General features: G+C 40.3%; 2 protein-coding genes across 8 annotated transcripts in view; both read left to right on the plus strand.

Moving 5' to 3' along the window:
* cobl (cordon-bleu WH2 repeat protein) overlaps positions 1-4,400 on the plus strand; it is a 60,913-nt gene extending 56,513 nt beyond the window's left edge. For all 5 annotated transcript variants that reach the window (XM_063486153.1, XM_063486157.1, XM_063486156.1 and 2 more), the window contains 4 exons: positions 29-235; positions 359-475; positions 1,493-1,792; positions 2,583-4,400. In XM_063486153.1, coding sequence (XP_063342223.1) covers positions 29-235; positions 359-475; positions 1,493-1,792; positions 2,583-2,666 — 708 coding nt within the window. In that variant the 3' untranslated portion in view covers positions 2,667-4,400. The remainder of the gene's footprint in view (positions 1-28; positions 236-358; positions 476-1,492; positions 1,793-2,582) is intronic.
* A 3,451-nt stretch (positions 4,401-7,851) lies between these two features.
* The window catches only part of grb10b (growth factor receptor-bound protein 10b), a 63,490-nt gene continuing 53,530 nt past the window's right edge, over positions 7,852-17,811 (plus strand). Inside the window, exon 1 of one of the 3 annotated variants that reach the window (XM_063486159.1) lies at positions 7,852-8,226. The gene's annotated coding sequence lies outside the window, so the exon portion shown is untranslated. The remainder of the gene's footprint in view (positions 8,227-17,811) is intronic. The other 2 variants (XM_063486160.1, XM_063486158.1) reach the window with 2 other exon arrangements.

The following is a 17,811-nucleotide window of genomic DNA, read 5'->3' on the forward strand; positions in this document are numbered from 1 at the left end:
TGTGAATAATTGTTTTTATAATTCACAGAACTCAGAGGAGACAGCTTCAAAATCTCAACTGCCTGAAACAGTGTCAGACAGCAGTGTGACCCCAGGATCTCCAGCTGTGACGGTGTTTGGGCCAGTTAAAAAGTTCAGACCAGTGATCCATAAATCTGTTGAGAAAGAGACGTCTCTGCACAGCAGTCTGATGGAGGCAATCCAGACAGGTGGAGGCAAAGACAGGCTGAAGAAAGTGAGCTCAAGATAAAATGATTTGTAGGATAGCATTTTGCCCATCTATCTGGTTTCATATGTTCATCTAAACAAGCTAGGTAATAATGTTGGCTGATTTTCTCCTTTTTTATTGCCTTGTTAGATATCAACTTCTGGTCCCAGCTCCTTAAAGAAAGGGCCTTATGTTGAAGAGGAAAATGAGAGGTCTGCTCTTTTGGCCGCCATTAGAGCCCAGAATAACACCAGCAGGCTGAAGAAGGTAAAATATTATCCTAACAGCTAAGAAGTATCATTGATCTCTATATGCTGATATCCAGGGTGGAAGTAAGAGGGATGTGATCTAAAATATAAAAGTATGAGTTATTATTTTAACATTTATGCATTTACCTGCATGTATAAAAAAACACTTCCTTATAAATATCTAAATTGCTGTTCTTTTTAGCATGTAGTTACAATGCTTCTCAGCCCCATAGATCACCATTTGGATGCAGATTAAAATGTATCCAGTATACAGTTATTTAATATCCACAGAGCATAACTCCTAATATTATCTATACCCTGTGATTTCTGAGTGCCATTAGCAGGTCAAATATCCTGTATGTACTTACATCAGCGTGTTTGAACTGTTGTTGTGAGCATGTTGCTATGCCAAATGTAATACATAGCAAAGCTGATAATATCATTTTATGGTGTACGCATATGGTTTTACACAGTACGAGCATGTGTACCCGTTACAGTCAAAAAGAGCTTAAATTAGAATGTAAATGCTAAACACTTTGTCTTGTGTTATTAGTTCATTAGCAGCTTACACTGAAGTGCAGGTTATGCTAGCACATGTGTCTATTTTCATCCATCCTTTTGGAAAGCGTTCTGTGGTTTGCTCACATTTGCGTAGCCGAGTGGAATGAAAGAGGCAGAAAATGTGTTACTGCTGCTGAAACATCTGTGGCTCTATTCTGGAGGTTCCCTGCCAGATCTGGAATCTCTGGAATGCTGTATGACTTAGTCGGAAAACAAAACTGTTGTACTTCTTTGAAAAGGAGGGTAAACAGACTGAATATGTTTATTAAATGGAGTTATAAAATAGGTAATGAGAGCTCATATAAATTTGAATGTCGCTAACAAAAAAAATAGAAAAGACTTCGTTTGGAGGCTATCTTTCTAGCTATGCATCAGGTGTATCAGGAGTGTGTGTCAGAGACTCATATGGGAGCAGCTGTCCTTCCATATGGTTACATGTCTACAGTTACCATTGTCTCACCACTCTGTGTGACAGGTCAAATCTGCAGCTGCCCATGAGCTTGAGAAATTCAGAAAGTTGGCATCTGAAGAAGAGAGAAGTCCAAGCTCTCCCTCTTCCCCCAAGAATTTGACCTGCACCTCTCCTCTCTTTACACACCCACCACCTCCACCACCACCGACGATTGCACCGCCACCTCCTGCCCCTGTCTTGCCCCAGGGTAAAACTAGCTCTGTGCCACATTCGAATGCGAACGCCCCCAGGAACCCTGCTCTAGCCAGGGAGGCTATGCTGGAGGCCATTCGCTCTGGATCGGCGGCTGAGAGGCTCAAAAAGGTAAAACTATTAAAAATATATAGAGAAGTTTACAACTCTGAACAACCTTTGTTTGCTTTATATTAGCAGCAGTTTCGTGAAAAAACAGAGAGAAAGTAAAGAGTTATACCTCAACATCACACGCTTCACATTAGATAAAATTACAGCAGAGGATACAGCCTTTCAGATGTCTAACAGCCCAGCAAAACTAACAAGCTCAAGGAAATTAAAATGTAACTTTTGAATATTTTTTTCCTTTTGTTGTTATTGTTTTCATGAATATTAGTGATCAGAGAGACTCTTATCAAAGAAGAGAGAAAAAATTGACACGGACACACACAAAAAAAGCTCTAAGCACAGACTGAGGCAGCAAAACCAGTTGAGCTGAACCACTGTCCTTTCTCCTCACATCTTTGGTCTGGTTTCACAGAGCTTGCCTCGCTGGAAGACATCACCGGCACTACAAAGATCTCCTGCGGTCTAGTAGCCAGGAAACTGGAAATGAGTTGCAGATTGTAACACGTACAAAGATAAATCTGACAGCCATACTGTACTGCTCCATGAGTATTTTCGAGAGGATAAAGTTCAATTTTAGGTCAGCAGCTATGGAAAAATAAGACTTCTGAAACTTTTGAATTGTTATTTTTGCCCTGTTTTTACCAGAAAGGAACAATAGCAGCGACTGAATAGCATCAAGAGGGCAAAAAATCAAAGAACTCCCGATCACATGTTGTTTTGTTGCCTCAAACTGTTGCTCCTGTCATTATCACAGTGGAGAAATAAAATGACATGTTCAATTTCTTTCAACTAGGTCGCAGTTCCCAAGAAGACGGTTCAAGTGAATGGCAAACTGGGAACGATCCAAGCGAGCTCCTCAACAATCCCTGAGCAGTAAGAGGGGGAGCCGGCATCACCACAACAAGAAATAATAGATTAAGTGTAGTCTTAGTTTCTGTGTTTTGCCATAGTGCTTTTACAGCAGGTGTTTGGGGAAAAACAGTTTGAGTTGCATTTTCAGTGAATGCTGTCTGATATATTTTTTTGCACTGCAGAAATTGTGAAAAATCAAGTAAAAATATATAATTCAGAATAAGATTCACACCTCTTACTACTAATATTGGGCCTCACGCGCACATTGGTCTAGTTCTGAAAGGAACAGCAAAGCGGGGATGTTTTATGAATGAGGAAGGATTTAAACATTTCTTCTAGCAAGAAGAACCTCACTGTGTTAGTAGCCAAACACCTGCAACATCTGTCTAACAAAGGGTGCGATAGGTTCCGCTTTGACAAACAGTAGCTTGCTGGAAAATGTTCCTTTCCACCTTTGTAACATATTGCTGTTCGTAAATACATCCGCTGCCATCCACCCTTGAATTCACAAGGCGCAGCTAGAGCATTGACATAAATCTGTGCCAATGAAAGCAAAATGTAATAGTATATGAGACTTTCATATCATTTTGTGTTGTGATCATTTCCATTTGCCTTTACCACTGTAGGTTTCAAATGCCTTATATGCCTAATGCTAAGTCAGTGTTATGCACATATTGTTTGTTTAAAAAAAATCGATGTGAGGTGCAATAAGTTTGATCAGATTCTGGACTATTTCCTATTTTATTGTAACAATTAACATTATTTAAAACATAATTTTTTTGTATATTTAAGAAAACAGTAGGTCCGTGAGCAGTGCTTTAAGTGTATTATTTTATGGAGATCTCCTCCATAATGCCAACTTCCACAGTTCAGGACTCTAAGAAGGAGTCATATTGTAACAACTGGCTGGTGCCTGTTAGTGCACTGTGCTCCTGTTTAAGCTTCTAACCTTCATTTGTGCTGCTGTTAAAAATCTGTAGATGCTATGTTGTGATATTTCTGCCTCACGGTGGAAAACATGATAAGCATAGCCTTAACATTTGCTATAAATACATACTGTACATACTGTAGCTGAAATAGTTTTTTCCTTTTTTTTTGACATTTCAACATTTTGAAGCATTTTCATTAAAAACCATAAGAACGGTTTCACAAAAAGCAAAGAGATTAGTGTATTAAATCAATAAGATAATCTAAAACCCGCTTTAGTAAAGCTTATGTCATAATTTAAGCGTTATTGCATTTCATTCTGCTCTGTAGGGGAGGTTTAGCGTGTCATAGCTATGAGTGAGAGCCATTAAATAGTTTGTATTAGATACGATTAAAGTCCATGCTGGATCATCGTTAGAATGAAGAAAAGCTTACGCTCCATATTCAGGTAAAATGTTTGCTGCTGTGTATTTCGAGACATCTTTGAGTAAAGGGGGTTAACTAGTTTTATAGACACTAACTTTAATTTGTGTTTACTTCATGCATGATGCAAAACCACACTTTCACTGTCTAATTTGATCTTCAAGAGCTTGTCTTTTTTGTTATTCTATAACTTCAGAGGTAAACTTTAACTTAATTTTGGGAGGGAGCTACAAAAAAAAAAGCCTACAGAAGTGTATATCTTGTAAATCATTGCGATAGATTTGCTTTATTCCACTGACTGAGTGAACGTTTTTATAAGCTATTGCTTTTTATGTTTAAAGTGCACATTGTTTTATGGAGAAGGTTAATTTTGTTTACCTTTTTTTCGATTCAATAAATACATTTTGTAATCAAGCAAAAATTTACCTGCTACTGTCATTTGTTTTGATTATATAAATGGAAAATATGTGCCCCACCTCTCAAATAGTAATTAGACAGATGTTAGGTTTAGCAGATGGCAGCATGAACCTTGCACTGGAAAGCATCCCACCACCCCACCACCCCCCGATGTGTCTGTGCCATTCCCAGCACTGTGGTTCGCTGGAAGACTGTGGCCATCCTGCAGTCCTTATGAAATATATTGTAACCTCTCTGCCACGCCACAGATGAGCTACTATTCCGGGCAGCAGCTCATGGCCGTGACTCATCACTATGTGGTCACACAAAATTACTCTCAAAGAACTTGAACCTTTCCTGTATTCCTGAATCCTGAAACATTAGACTTTGTGCCGCTTCACTCCCCCCACCCCTCAGATGCAAATGAATGATGCAAACATCCAGATTTTATTGCAAATTGAACTAGAAATGCATATTTTGTGCACGCACATCCTGGTTCGCCACAAGTGTCGTGTAAAAGCTAGCAGAATTTGAACACTGAGGCTTTTTAAATGCCTTCTCTCAAGGTGTTCCCAGACAGACACGTTAATTGAAACTTTCATGGCGGAGAAAAAAATATCAGAGTGCAGAAGGGTGAGCTTGGCCAAGAGAGAGAGCTGTAAATTCCTGCTGGGACCACAGACTCTTTAGTGGGTTCACATTCATGCTCGCTCTACAACCATTCTAATCCTCCTTACAAATATGTGAAAGGGTGTGTTTGAGTGGGTGGATGTCTGTGTGTCAGTGGGTGGGTGAATGCGGGTGATATTTTTGTTCTGAGCATGTACGTGTATTTGGGCTTGTGACTTTGTTGCCGTTCCAAACCATTTTAACCAGCCTACCAACGTAAACAACCTCCAAATCAAGAATTACCAGAAGGTCACGCCACATAATCAAACAAAAATATAGTCATTCAGGTTTGACTCTGGTTCTTGATTTTATTCCTCATTGCTGGGTTTGGGTTTGTTAACCATTACATATTAATGGTAACATGTAAGCCTGAGCCTGTTAAGGGTTAGATTTCTGACAGCCTCCATGTTCACTAATGGAAAAGGGATCACAGACAGCACAATAAGTTTAAAATAATAAAATAAATGGCTAATAAGTACTAACAATGGCCTTATGTCCCTCCATAGTGGCCCATCCATAATCATGTGAGAAACTTTAATAAACACTGTTCACTAATTGCCTGGGTGTATATTACCCAGCTTTGTTAGTCTCGACTGGGCGACTTATGAGTGATGGACACGCTGACTATCAGCAGGGGTTGCGCTCTTTTTGTTTTCCAGTGTTGGCTAGTCTACTATGTATCTGATCAATCATTTAAACAAACGGCCTGTGTGAAGCTGAATGTCTGATGATGCAAAATCAGCACAGTGTGTGTTTACTTTTTGCTCAAATGACAGACATAAAGCGAATGCTTTGTTGCATGTATGTATGTCAGCGTATGTCAGCGTGTGTAAGTGTTTGTGTGTGTGTGACTCAGTGGCTTCACAGTGTCTATTCTTTAAGTCCTGGCATATGCAAACAGCTCAGGACTGATGAGTTCTTGCAGTTCAGACTCTTATGGGGTTTTCCCATCACTTATGAAGCTATTCAAGCTTTATGCATGCATAAAAATGAACTGAACACCGGTTAATTCCTGGTGGAGACAGAACTTTTTCTGACAGGAATGTGGCACTCGTTTCAAGTTGTTCTCTTTGATGCATTACAGTCTGCCTAAAAAGTGTGTGTATGTTTTAAAGTAGTTAACAGCCTACATTACAAAAACACACAAGCTAAGTTTGCAACTCTGACGTTGCTTTCAATAACATAAACACTAGAAGCTCTTATGCAATATGGGGAAACTCAGAGGGGTGAAAACACACCAGTGCTGAGAGGTAACTCAGAATGAGATCTGACCCTCAGTTGTGCAATTTACATACCTTCCAGCTACTGGTGTTTTTGTTTCAGATTGTGCTTGTCAGAGCACGGCTCTAATTAAAAGCGGAGTCCTTAGCTTTAGGCTGCAGGTGTATCACTTTAATAGCACTCTTTACATGCAGCCACCATGGTTCACTATTTCAGTCCTGAGAAGTAATTTTAGACTTTAATCTGTAGGCCTAACACTGACATGCTGTACTGCTTCTTTCATTTCATTTCTTTATGTTTTGCTTCTAAAAAGCTAGACTTGTATTCTTGTATTTTTAAGGGATTTAGAGCAATAGCTCAGGCTTCAGTTTCAGCTTTCTAAGGGTCTTTGACAGTTTTTCTTTGGACATTGACTGCTTTTTAACTCAACTGATCTTTTTCAAAGGATTCTTTTTTGGTCAAGCCACTTAAAACTAACCGAGGAATCATTAAAGCATAAAAAGGCACTTAATTCAAGGAATGAACCAGTGTTGTATCTATATATAAGACAACTTAGCACATAATCAATTTTGAACTTTATCTTTAGATATTTCTTCATATTTCTTTAATTGAATCTACAGCAAATGCTAAATATAGCACAGTTTGACAGGCACCAACAAGGTGATTCTAAAAGAGCTATTAGCGGAAAAATTGGTATATCACAGCATGATGTGCAGTGTGTCCTACAAGTGGAGGACAAAAGCACAAGTGGCCAAAAAAACATCTACAGCAGATGAACAGTATCTGTAAATCATGTCCTTTGGAAAAAAAAAAAAAAGCTTTAGCAAAGATCTGACACAGGCCCTACAGGTGATCCATTTACTCTTCACTGAAGCCTTATCAATAATTGTCTCAGTGGAAGGGTGTCTGTCAAGAAGCAGAGAGAAAAGGCTGAGGTATGCCAAATTACACAAGAACTGGACTATAAAAATCAATGGCTACTGATCTTATGGAGTGATGAATCCAAATTTTAAAGTTTTGATTTAACTCATCATCCGATTTTGTTTACCATCCATGATCTGGCAAGCACCTGATTATCAACAGCTTCAGTTTTGAGCATGACAATGATTCCAAATGCACTGTGAATGCAGGGAGAGTATACTTAGATAGAAAAACACTTAGTGAAACACTATCAGTCATGGATTGGCCTCCCCAGAACCCAGATCTCAATATATCATGTGGAATCATCTTCATGGAGAACAGACCAAAAGGCAGCCAACATCCAAAGAAGAGCTTTGAATATCCTTCAAGAAATTACAGGAAAAAGAGAGATAGTTCAGGTTTGGTTAAAGAATAAAGATGCTCATGTTAAATATTGACTTTCAGGCTCGTTGGAATTATAGAAACTCTGTTTTTGTCTTTTATTTTCATTCATTAAAGGGCACAAACGTTAGAGTCCCGAAACACAAGGAAACGAGCTACCCCGACAGCATGACGTTATGTCCGCACACAGCATTTCCGGCTCTATAATCCCCTCCGTGTGCTCCCTGACAGCAAGAACTGAACGCCAAGTTCTAGTGTAACATACATCTCCTGAAAACACGAGAACCCTCTGAACACGCCCTCCCCCACTTAGACCTGAACGCCGCATTAATCAGGTCTCTCGTGTGGGCGTGGTCTAATATAAAGGGGAGGCGTCGTTTGCGAGGGTGTGTTTGTAAGCGTGCGCGTGTGTTAGAGAGAGAGAGTCCTCCCCTAGCCGCATGAGATGACGAGTGCCCTGCAGTCTTTACAGTCACTGTTTTTGCGTTCTCCTCTCATCCTCTGTCTGTAGCGGTTCACTCCGGAATGCTCACCAGCGTGTCCTGATCCAACGCTGTCGTCAGTCCCTTCATCTCCAGCCTGCCCCGGCTCTCCGTGTCCGTCCGCGTGTGAGGGTCGCAGCCTGCCCGAGGTGCTTTCGCTGTAAGGTGGGTGCATGTTTCCGAGAGCATGCTTCTCGTGCGTGTCAGAAGAGTGCTCATTGTGGACGTGTAGTAAAAGTTTAACGATGACACACGCCGTTATGAATGTTCGGAACATGTGCGGGACCTGCCTCCCCGTTTGACAACGGTGTGTCATTGAACTTTGGAAAGTTTATTCATTGCGCCGCTCTTCGGCAGCCACTTGAACTGACCATGTTGTAAACCTACAAGTGGAAAGCTTCCGCTGAAGATACCCCAGGCTGGCCTGTCCTGAGGCGAACAGGCACGTCGAGAAGCCGTGCGTGAATCTCGTGCACTGAATCTCGTGCATTTCCCAAACCTTTCCCTGCGTTTCTTGGGATTCCAGTTTGGAATTCCAGGAGCCTGCCTTGTTTGTAGTACTTTGACAGCAATCTGCAGTGGCCCTTTAGCCTTCTTTGTATCCAGTAGGACTCCAGCTCCCCGTGTCCACCTCCCCCTCCTCCTCTTCTCCTTTACACCCTTCCCAAGAGTTTCACCACTCTGGCCTTATCTCTTTATCCTTTTGGCAGCATTTACTCCGGGAGAGGGGAGGGAGGGGGGTAAAGGAAGTTGTTCCAGGGATACTCTTGTTGCCCCATTGCAGAGGTTCTCAAAGTGGGCTCCTGGGACCCCAAATGGGTCCTTGAGTGGGTTCCAGGTGGTCCAGGATAAAGTGAGAGAAGTATTTTGTTTTTAATGGGTTGTAACAGGTGTCACTTTAGTTGGAAGCAGAATCAATAATGCTCTCAGAGGGTGTAAGCTTCAATCCAGGCTCCATTATAGAGGCTGCTTAGTGTGAAAATCTTTAGGCACCCCGTCTTTGAGCTTTACCCCAAATACTTTGAATGCACAAGGGGAGCCTGTCTGTTGAACACTTCAATCTGTATTGCACACTGTCTTTAAAGGCCGTTGCAGCACATATTAAGTCAACAGCCCAATATTTTGTCTGTTATACAATACTTTGAGAAACATGTTTGGTGATCACAATTTTAGCAGTGAAAGGATTAATAAATGAGAGAGCCTGATCATTATCTAACTTTATGTGGAGAGGTCCTGACAAAGCAACTCTTCTTAGGTCCTCTAATCTGCCTTGTCATTTGGGCATTCGTCCAATCAATTTCTTTATTGGCTGCATGTGGTCTCTGCAGAAAGTTGCATAACCGCCCAAATTTATGATTCTAGAGACTATTGATGTTGGCCTGTATGTTTTGAATACAGATCAGTGTTCTCTCTGGGAATGTGGGGTGGGACCAGAGAGAGGCGCTTGGAGGCTGATGCATGACTGACTACTACTACTTCTTTTTCTTTTCTTTTTTTTGTTAAAGTACTTCTGTAAATGGATTATTTACAAACTTTGACTGTCTCATCAAAATATGGATGATTTGCTTTTCTCTAAACTCAAACTTATCTGATGATCTTCAGTTTCCTTTCAGCCTCCTCTTGTTTAGCTATTATTGTATAAAATTAGTCAGCATTAAAGTAGGAATTATATCTAGTTGTTTTGAATACAACTACAACATTAAGTTAAATCCTTCCAAAAAAGGCTGCTGTCAGCCCACTAATCCAGTTGTTGATCTATTCACCAAGGTGTTTGTGCTTCACAGACTGATTGACCTAAATGAGGCAATCAGATGAAGGACACTTTTGCAGCCATTCCATTTACAAACAGGTGGTGATAACATATGGAGCAGAACCTGTCAGGTGTGTTGTTGCTGGTGGGGAAAAACCAGCAATATGAGGCTGGCTTCCCTAGAATGAGCTCTGGGATAGCTCATTAACTCAGAAAAGGAAGACTTCCTAATTGCATTTAGTTATTTGCTAAGTTGATTCTCAAGGAACTGGACTGTTAATTGAAACAAGGAAAAGACACACATAAAAACAGCACGAAATTAAACATAAAACACCCAACGATCAATAACCAATGAACTTGTCCGATATTTTTTTTTCTTCTTTTTTTTTTTTTCAACCCTGGTTCTGACATTAAAAAAGAGATTCCAAATCCACAGCATTTAAATTTGGTAGCATGTGTTTAAATTATACTTAATATACCATTTCAGAACAAATATGGGTAGAGGGCAGTGCTGCCAACTCCTGATATCTTACTTAAGTTGCCAGTTGGTGCATATGAAATTGGGAAGTGCTTCTTAAACAGAATCATTATTACAAAATCTTGCAACTTAAAGGATCCTCGTTCCTGCCACCAGAGAGCTAATCAACAGCAGGACCAAACAAAAACATAAGCCACATTCCAGGTTATGATGTTCACAACTGTATTATGATGGTATGTCTACTTATTGTAGTCAAGCTGTACTGTACCGTGCAAAAGCCCTGAGCCAACCCTCATTTATATTTGGTAGGGAAATGGGTGATTTATTGACACATGTGCAAATATACATAGAAATGCATTATATAAGGCAAAAACAGTTAATACAATTCTCATGAACTTGAAAGTTGATGTTTGGCAACCTGTATTCATCATCATTACGGCTTGAATGAGGCCAATCCATGACTGGTGGTGCTGTTTTGTGGGGATTTCTTTTTCTTTTTCCTCTGTCTTGCTATGCTTTTAAATCTTAGCCTTTTCTCCCTGTTTCCCTTCTGTAAGGATGTCTTTTTGACAGCAACCCGTCTACTGAAACCATTTCTAATGAGGCTTTAGTGAATAGCCGATGTATCAACTAAAGGGTCAGATGCATCTCTTAGATTCTGTGTCAGGTCTTTGCTTAAAGATATGATTTTCAGATGGTGCTTATCTGCTGTAGATGGTGTTGTATGTCTTCTTTTTTGTTTCTTCCCCCTCTTAAGGCTTGCCACTTCCTTCTGTCCTCTATCTCCAGTTTCCTCAAATTTTATAAATTTAGTCCAGTTCAGTTTGATCTATATAGGGCCAAATCACTGTATAACAGCAGTTGCCTTAAAACCCTTTTGTTGTAACACCCTACAATAATACAGGCAAGACAGAGATGCCCTCCACACCCCCCAAATGAGTAGGCACTTTAGTGACAGTGGGAAGGAAAAACTCCCTTATAATAGGAGGAAACTTCCGTAGCAGGCTCAGCGAGGGGCAGGGAGGAAAATGTAAATGGTTAAGCCCAAGGGCTGGAAAGAAAATGAGTGACAAAGCGGCTAATGCCCAAATAAAAACCTTGAACGATCTCTTTAGAAAGCCTAGAGAACTATTACTCAAAACCATTTTAAAAATTACATGAAGATCAGGGCTCCTTGGAAGCAAATTGTAACAACATCAGGGGTAGCTAAAGAGATTTACACAGAAATATAGGTAAGTGAAGTTGTTTTTCTTGGTTTACGGTCTTTAATGTGAGTTCGCTTGATATTTGGTGAGATGAGTTGAGGAGGTGATCAATTTGCCACTGTTGGCTGAGCTGTTAATGATGCAAAATATTTAGCATGCAGTAAAACATGATCGATTTAAGCGGTGTTTCAGCACAAGCTATTTTATGTCCCCATGACCACTGAAAGTTATTGCTCTTTCCCAATTTAGATAGGATCTTGGTCTTGATGAAATCGCTGCCAAGTGGTGAGACTTGGTTCTCACACAACTTTGAAGTGGCCTTATCACGTGGCTGCTGCTACATAGCGTTTCTATATCGCAGAGGTAAAGGTTTGTGATCATGGTGTCGGTCAACAAGGTTAAGCAAAAACAAAAAAAACTGTCAGATTTCACGAACCTTGTCAAAGAGGTAGCGCATGAGCAAAAGAAGGACCCATTACATTTTGGTGCAGACTTCGGTCACTTTTTGAAAACAATGGAATAAAGGGCATTGACCTCGTTGGGAATGCTCTCTCTAAATGCCCTTCTAGTTTGATTATTTTGTGGTCAAATCACTGCGCACATGGCAACTGCCAGAGCTGCGGTTTCTTTCACCCCCTCCAGCACCAGTCCTGCTATTTCAAGTCAATGCTAAGTAAGCACAGGCATGATGGGGCATGAACTCTGTACAGCTACAGGCTGCCAAAACGCTGCTGACTGCACGTATTCCAAAGAATTATACAATAAGTTATACTTCAATCTCACAAAGATTCAGGTTTGTGTATTTCATAAGAATCTACAATGAGTTTGGTTCTGTTGCACATACTTTTTTTTTTTTTTTTTTTTTTTTTTTTGTAATATCGTCTGCTTTGCAGTAATAAATCCAGAAATTAGTTTCAAAGCCAAGACTTGACTATCGTTTTAAACTCGAGGCGATGTGACATACGGTAGGTACACATATGTATGCAATGGGTATCTCTGTTACTGCTGCTTTTATAAATGCATAGTTTCACTTGCTGTCCAAGGGGAAAATTAGCAGAGAGATCCTGTTAACTGGTATTGGTGGTGTAAGAGCTTGTGGTCGTGCTCTAAGCAGCATTCCATCAGGTCTTGCGTCAGCTAACAGTCATTCAGAACTGGTTGGTCTGGGCTTATACACTGTTAATACCCCCCCTCCCTGATGCCATGACACCATTAACCCAGGCCTGCTTAGGGACCACAGCATAGTTCATAGTTATTCCACTGACTCCGGATCTAAAAGCAGAGCAACTTTACCCTTTGTGCCAAAATGTTCCGCTGAGCTGTCAGTGATTAAAAACTATCTCGTGATGTTAGGGACAGCTTTTTGAGTTTCTGGACAAAGGTAAATTTAGACTCAGTTGCATAAACATGTATAATTTATTTCTTTTTTTGGACTGTGTATACTGTTAAAATTGTATACATTGGATTGAGTGTCCCCGACTGCTTACAGAATAATGAATGCCTTGGTATCTCAACTATAACTGCTGAGTAATCGTGTTTTGCTTTGTGAAAAGTAATTTCTAAGAACCTAAACCCTTGCCAGAGGAAAAACTTTGTGGTGTTATTCTTCCCCCCCACCTCCATACTGTAAATATGGACCTGTATAAACCTGATTCTCACCACTTTCCACTTGTGACCTGAGGAGATGCAGTGCTTGCTTGTCTAAGTACAGTGGATAGAGTTTCTCACTGTCTGGTCTTGGCCCAAATGTAGCTGAAAGCCTGTGTGAGTGGCAAGAATGTTTCCTTTATTCTGCAGGTAACGAAACACCTACCTGAGCCCGTGGTGGCTTGGGTGCAGGTAATGTGCTGTGGTTGCACGGTGATGATGAAATGACCTCTCTTATACATAGTTACAATATTTAATTTTTGTTCTCACAGTGTAGCCCATTGTCTTTGTCTAGGTGCAACCTATGTCCTACTTTTACTTACCATCTTTATCAGTCTTACTATGTGAGATGGAATCTGCAAAGCAAAAGTAGCTGTCTTCATGAACTGCGTGATTTTTTTTTTTTTTTCTTTTTTTTTCTCTCCCCTAGAAACTATCCCCAGCAAGAACTCTTAACAGTATTTGTGGTGTTAGTTATATCTGTTCTGGACTAAATCGGTGTCTTAGTCTCTCTTGTGATCTGAATGCCACACCATTGACTATGAACACGTTTATTTTTCTGTACATTACTAGATTTTCTGCCCCTTGGTTTTCCAGTATTATTTCCCAGTCTTAAAAGGGATTAGGACTTAATGTGGTGTACTTTGGTACTTATGAATAGGACTTATGTTAAGTCCTTGTTAAGGTAATTGTTTTTCAGACAGCCAAGTTTGTTAGGTCTTACTTAGTCTTAGGAATGCTAAGTAAGTAAAATAAGTCCTATTCCCCTTTCCCCTCAAGTGGTCACGTAGAACTCAAGAGCCTTTCTGATTTGAGTTTTCATTACAAGGACAGTTTTATTTGGGTTTGATGTTTTGTTTTTGTATGGAGGATGAGACCGTGTGACTCAGGTTTGGTTTTTATCAGCTTTATGGTGTGGCATTTCTTTGTATGTTACAGCGCTGTACAGTTAACGGTGTTGGGTGCTCCCACCTAACTTGTAAAGATGGTGTCATGAGAAGGCAAATACATCTAATGTAACCCCTTGGGGCCACCACTGCAACCAAGTTTAGTACAAGCATCGTTGCTCCCAAGCCTCGTCCATTCATCTATGCCATTGCATAAGACCAGTTCTCCAAAGCAGCCAAGTGAAATCCTCATCCAATTAGGCACTGTCCACATTTCCAAAAGGCTTTTCTCTCCTAGACTGGTGCTATTCAGCCTACCCCGGCATGACATCAGGCCCTCTCTTATAGCCCCACTTTACGCTGCTGCTCACAAATAATGAAAGCTGCCAATTAATGACTAATCAACATGTGCAACAAGCACATCCACTGAGGAGTGACTACCATCTGATCTGCTGATTAAAACAGAAGACAGAGATCCTCTGTTCAACTTTTCTTTCCGTCTTTCAGCGTTGCATTGCTGTAAAAACCGCCAGCTTTGGCAACCTTACTAGAAAGGCTTAAACATTGATAATTTCAGGTATTGGCAAGTGTCAATAGTTATTTGTGGGTTTAATATCTTACAATACATGCAGTGAATTATATTTAATAATGTTCAAGATATAAAGAAATTACACAGATTTAAAGAAACCTATGGAGCCTAAGGTATCGGAGAGTAAATCTCCAGCTCACAGCACCATAATGTAAATCGAGTATGTGTCGAAGCGCTCCAGCCTTACCACTCACTCTGGCATGTAATACATTTCTGTAGGTTGTCCTATCATAGGACGGTTTGACAACATGCAGCTTTAAAAACTGAATATTATCACTTAAGGTGTCTGGCTTCTTTAAACATACAGAAAAATAACTGACCTTCCCTCCCTCAGGGTTGGGTTACGGTCACTCCATTCACTTCAGTGGGTTCTGCACAAGTTCCTAGACATGAGTTGGAGCTGTTCCAATTCTTGAATTAAGACACTGTTTATGGTCTGGACTGAAGCACAGCAGGATGAGAGGAGGGGCTGAGGCTGAGAGAGGGTTTGGAGAAAGGGGTGGTAGCTGGTCTGTTACACTGCAGCATCGATTAAATGTGAGAATCGGAATGGGTAAGCTTGCCATAGTTATTGTACTTGAGGGGCAGGTGTGACCAGAGTCTGATCTGTTCAGATTTAGTTTAGTTTAGTATGTTAAACACCAACTTTGGGCTTCGTTATGTATTCCATGTCAAGAAGGGGCATTATAAGAATTCTTAAAAACACATTACCTGATATTTTCTGGACACTTAGGAGCAGTAGAGACGAGCTGTAAATATGGAATTGTCATAATCACATCTGCTAACAGATCAATTGGCAACCATCTGGCAAATGCCAGTCGCAAAGGGAAAAATGTGTGTTTCTCAACTAGTTAGCGAGACTGCCATGGTTAGCAAGTCACTGACTTGTCTGCAAACACTCACCAGCTAGTCTCTAAGTGGTCATAAAACTGTGAAAGATGGACACAAATCAGAAATGGAGACAGGTGCTTTCAAAGTAAAAGTTGTGCTTTTGAAACATGTTGGCTGCAGCAGTCAGGGACAAGTTACAGCAAACAACTGCTCAGCTGGTAGTTAGTGTTGATAGACAAGTCAGCTACAGGCAAAGATTGCAAACTGCTAGTGACCAGCGCTATCACCAGGAGGTTTTTGGTGCTGCAACTTCTTAAAGAAGGATTTCACATGGCGAATGGCAACAACAGTTGGGGAAAAGGAAAAATGTATAAGAGGTGATTGTTATTGGGTTGCCAACCAGTCTCTGGTCATTCATGGATGGATGGATTTGTTTTTTTCTTCCTTGTTAATTATTTGTTTGGCATTTCTTTAGAGACCAAAACCAATCCATCTATTGTCTGCCACTTATCCTAGTTGTGTAGATTTTGAATCTCTATTACTGCTAAAAAAAAAGATTATTTATTTTTTTTCCCAGCAAAAGTGAATTAGCAAGTAAAGATTTGTGCAAAATAAATAATGTCTAAAGACAAAACAAAAAACTTTATCTGATTGTGATTGTCCTGACCAAGGTCTCTCTTGTGACTATCTTAAAAACATTACATCAGTCATTAGAGTCACTGCAGTGAATTCTTTTAACACCCATCTTTGAGCTATGACTTCACTTTAACTACACACCTCAAGACGGACACATAAGCCCCACCCAAAGTACTCAGTAGGACAAAGATGGGCAATGCAGGCGTGCATGTAACCAAGCAGCAGTTATTACAGCTGCGTCTAAGGAAGCGGCAGGGGCTGGCAATAGCTGGATGTTCATGATTTAATTCCAGAATGCTCTTCTCCAAAGACTGTGTGTGAAGAAAAGCATATGTATTGGAATCGACTGGGTGGATGTGAAGATGCATTAGAGTGCTTTAAGTACGGTGTTTTCAGTATTCTCATTTTATCGATAAAATCGATTCATCGATAGCTCCAGCCCTACCGCTTTGTGTGACAAAAAAATGTTGTCATTTATAACTTGCCTTTCCCCCTTAAGCACCAATTGCCAGTTAATTTGCCATCTGCTCAAATGAGAAACATTTACCTAAACGGTGTTCTTTTTCAATTATTGCTACTCTTGAAGCCATCGGTTACCATCCAGTAAAACCATTTATTCTGTGTCAATTCTCTTGAAGGACTGGGTTACTCTTGCTTACAGGTGCTCGTGCAGACAACTGCAGAACCCACTGACAAGTGGTTGTTTTTGTTATACTTTTTTTTTTCTTTTCATGTCCACTTGCAATCCACCTGAAACAATGCACATGTTCTCTGATAAATTCTGTCCAAAGCAATCTGACCATTGCATACTAGCAGACTTAAAATATAATGGCGGTGTAACAAGTTACTTTTCTCTACCCCTCGGGTTAGAAGCGGACTCTTTCGTCAGGCTCTTGACACTTCCATTTGAAGATAAGTGATGTCGACCTTGTTCCAGCTGCACTTTCTGTTGCAGTGATAGCCCAGGGCGGTGACAGGACTTGCATACATCCTAAAACAAGAGCTGAGTATCGCATGTACGTGGAAATCAAGGACATGATCTTATGTTGTCTGTATCATAATCACAGGATTGAATGTCGAAGAATATAAAAGGGTGCTTCATTTTAATCTTACCTGGTTTGACTAGCATTATATGAAGTGTGTTAATATATTTTATATATTAACGAGACATGAATTTTATTCAGAAATCTGTTCCTGTTGTGTGCACGGTCTCAAAACTAAATCTTTTTTTCCATAATCTTTAAATACTGACTTATTAAGCAGTCGAACATCTTTCCCATATTTTTCCCAGTGGGATGAGAGAGAATGAGTGAGGGAGAGATCAAAAGGTGATCAGTGAGTGATTAGAATCCCTGCAGGAGAAACAGGTGAGCTTGGAAAAGGAGTCCTGTGCAGATGTTGACTCCAGGGCATTGGTCTGTTTTAAAAAAAAAAAAAAAAAAAAAAAGTCTGTTCCCTAGCACAAGCAGACCCCCTTTAGGGGTTAAAAAAGTCACCTTTTGACTTTATGATACCTAACTAGGAAGCTTAAAAGCTGTGTAAGTGTGTATTGTGAATGATTGCACACTAGATACACATTGATATTAAATCATATTGCAGAGGACTGCATTGCCTGCGATTCCTCTGTCAACAGTGTGTGGAAAGAATGCTCTCTGCGTTCCAGAGATGACTGAGTAGAGTTGAACAGCCACCTGTTAAGCTGTGTCCAGTCTAATCAGCTGGAATTA

The sequence above is a fragment of the Pelmatolapia mariae genome, linkage group LG10_11 (genome assembly GCF_036321145.2).
Source record: "Pelmatolapia mariae isolate MD_Pm_ZW linkage group LG10_11, Pm_UMD_F_2, whole genome shotgun sequence".
NCBI lineage: Eukaryota > Metazoa > Chordata > Actinopteri > Cichliformes > Cichlidae > Pelmatolapia > Pelmatolapia mariae.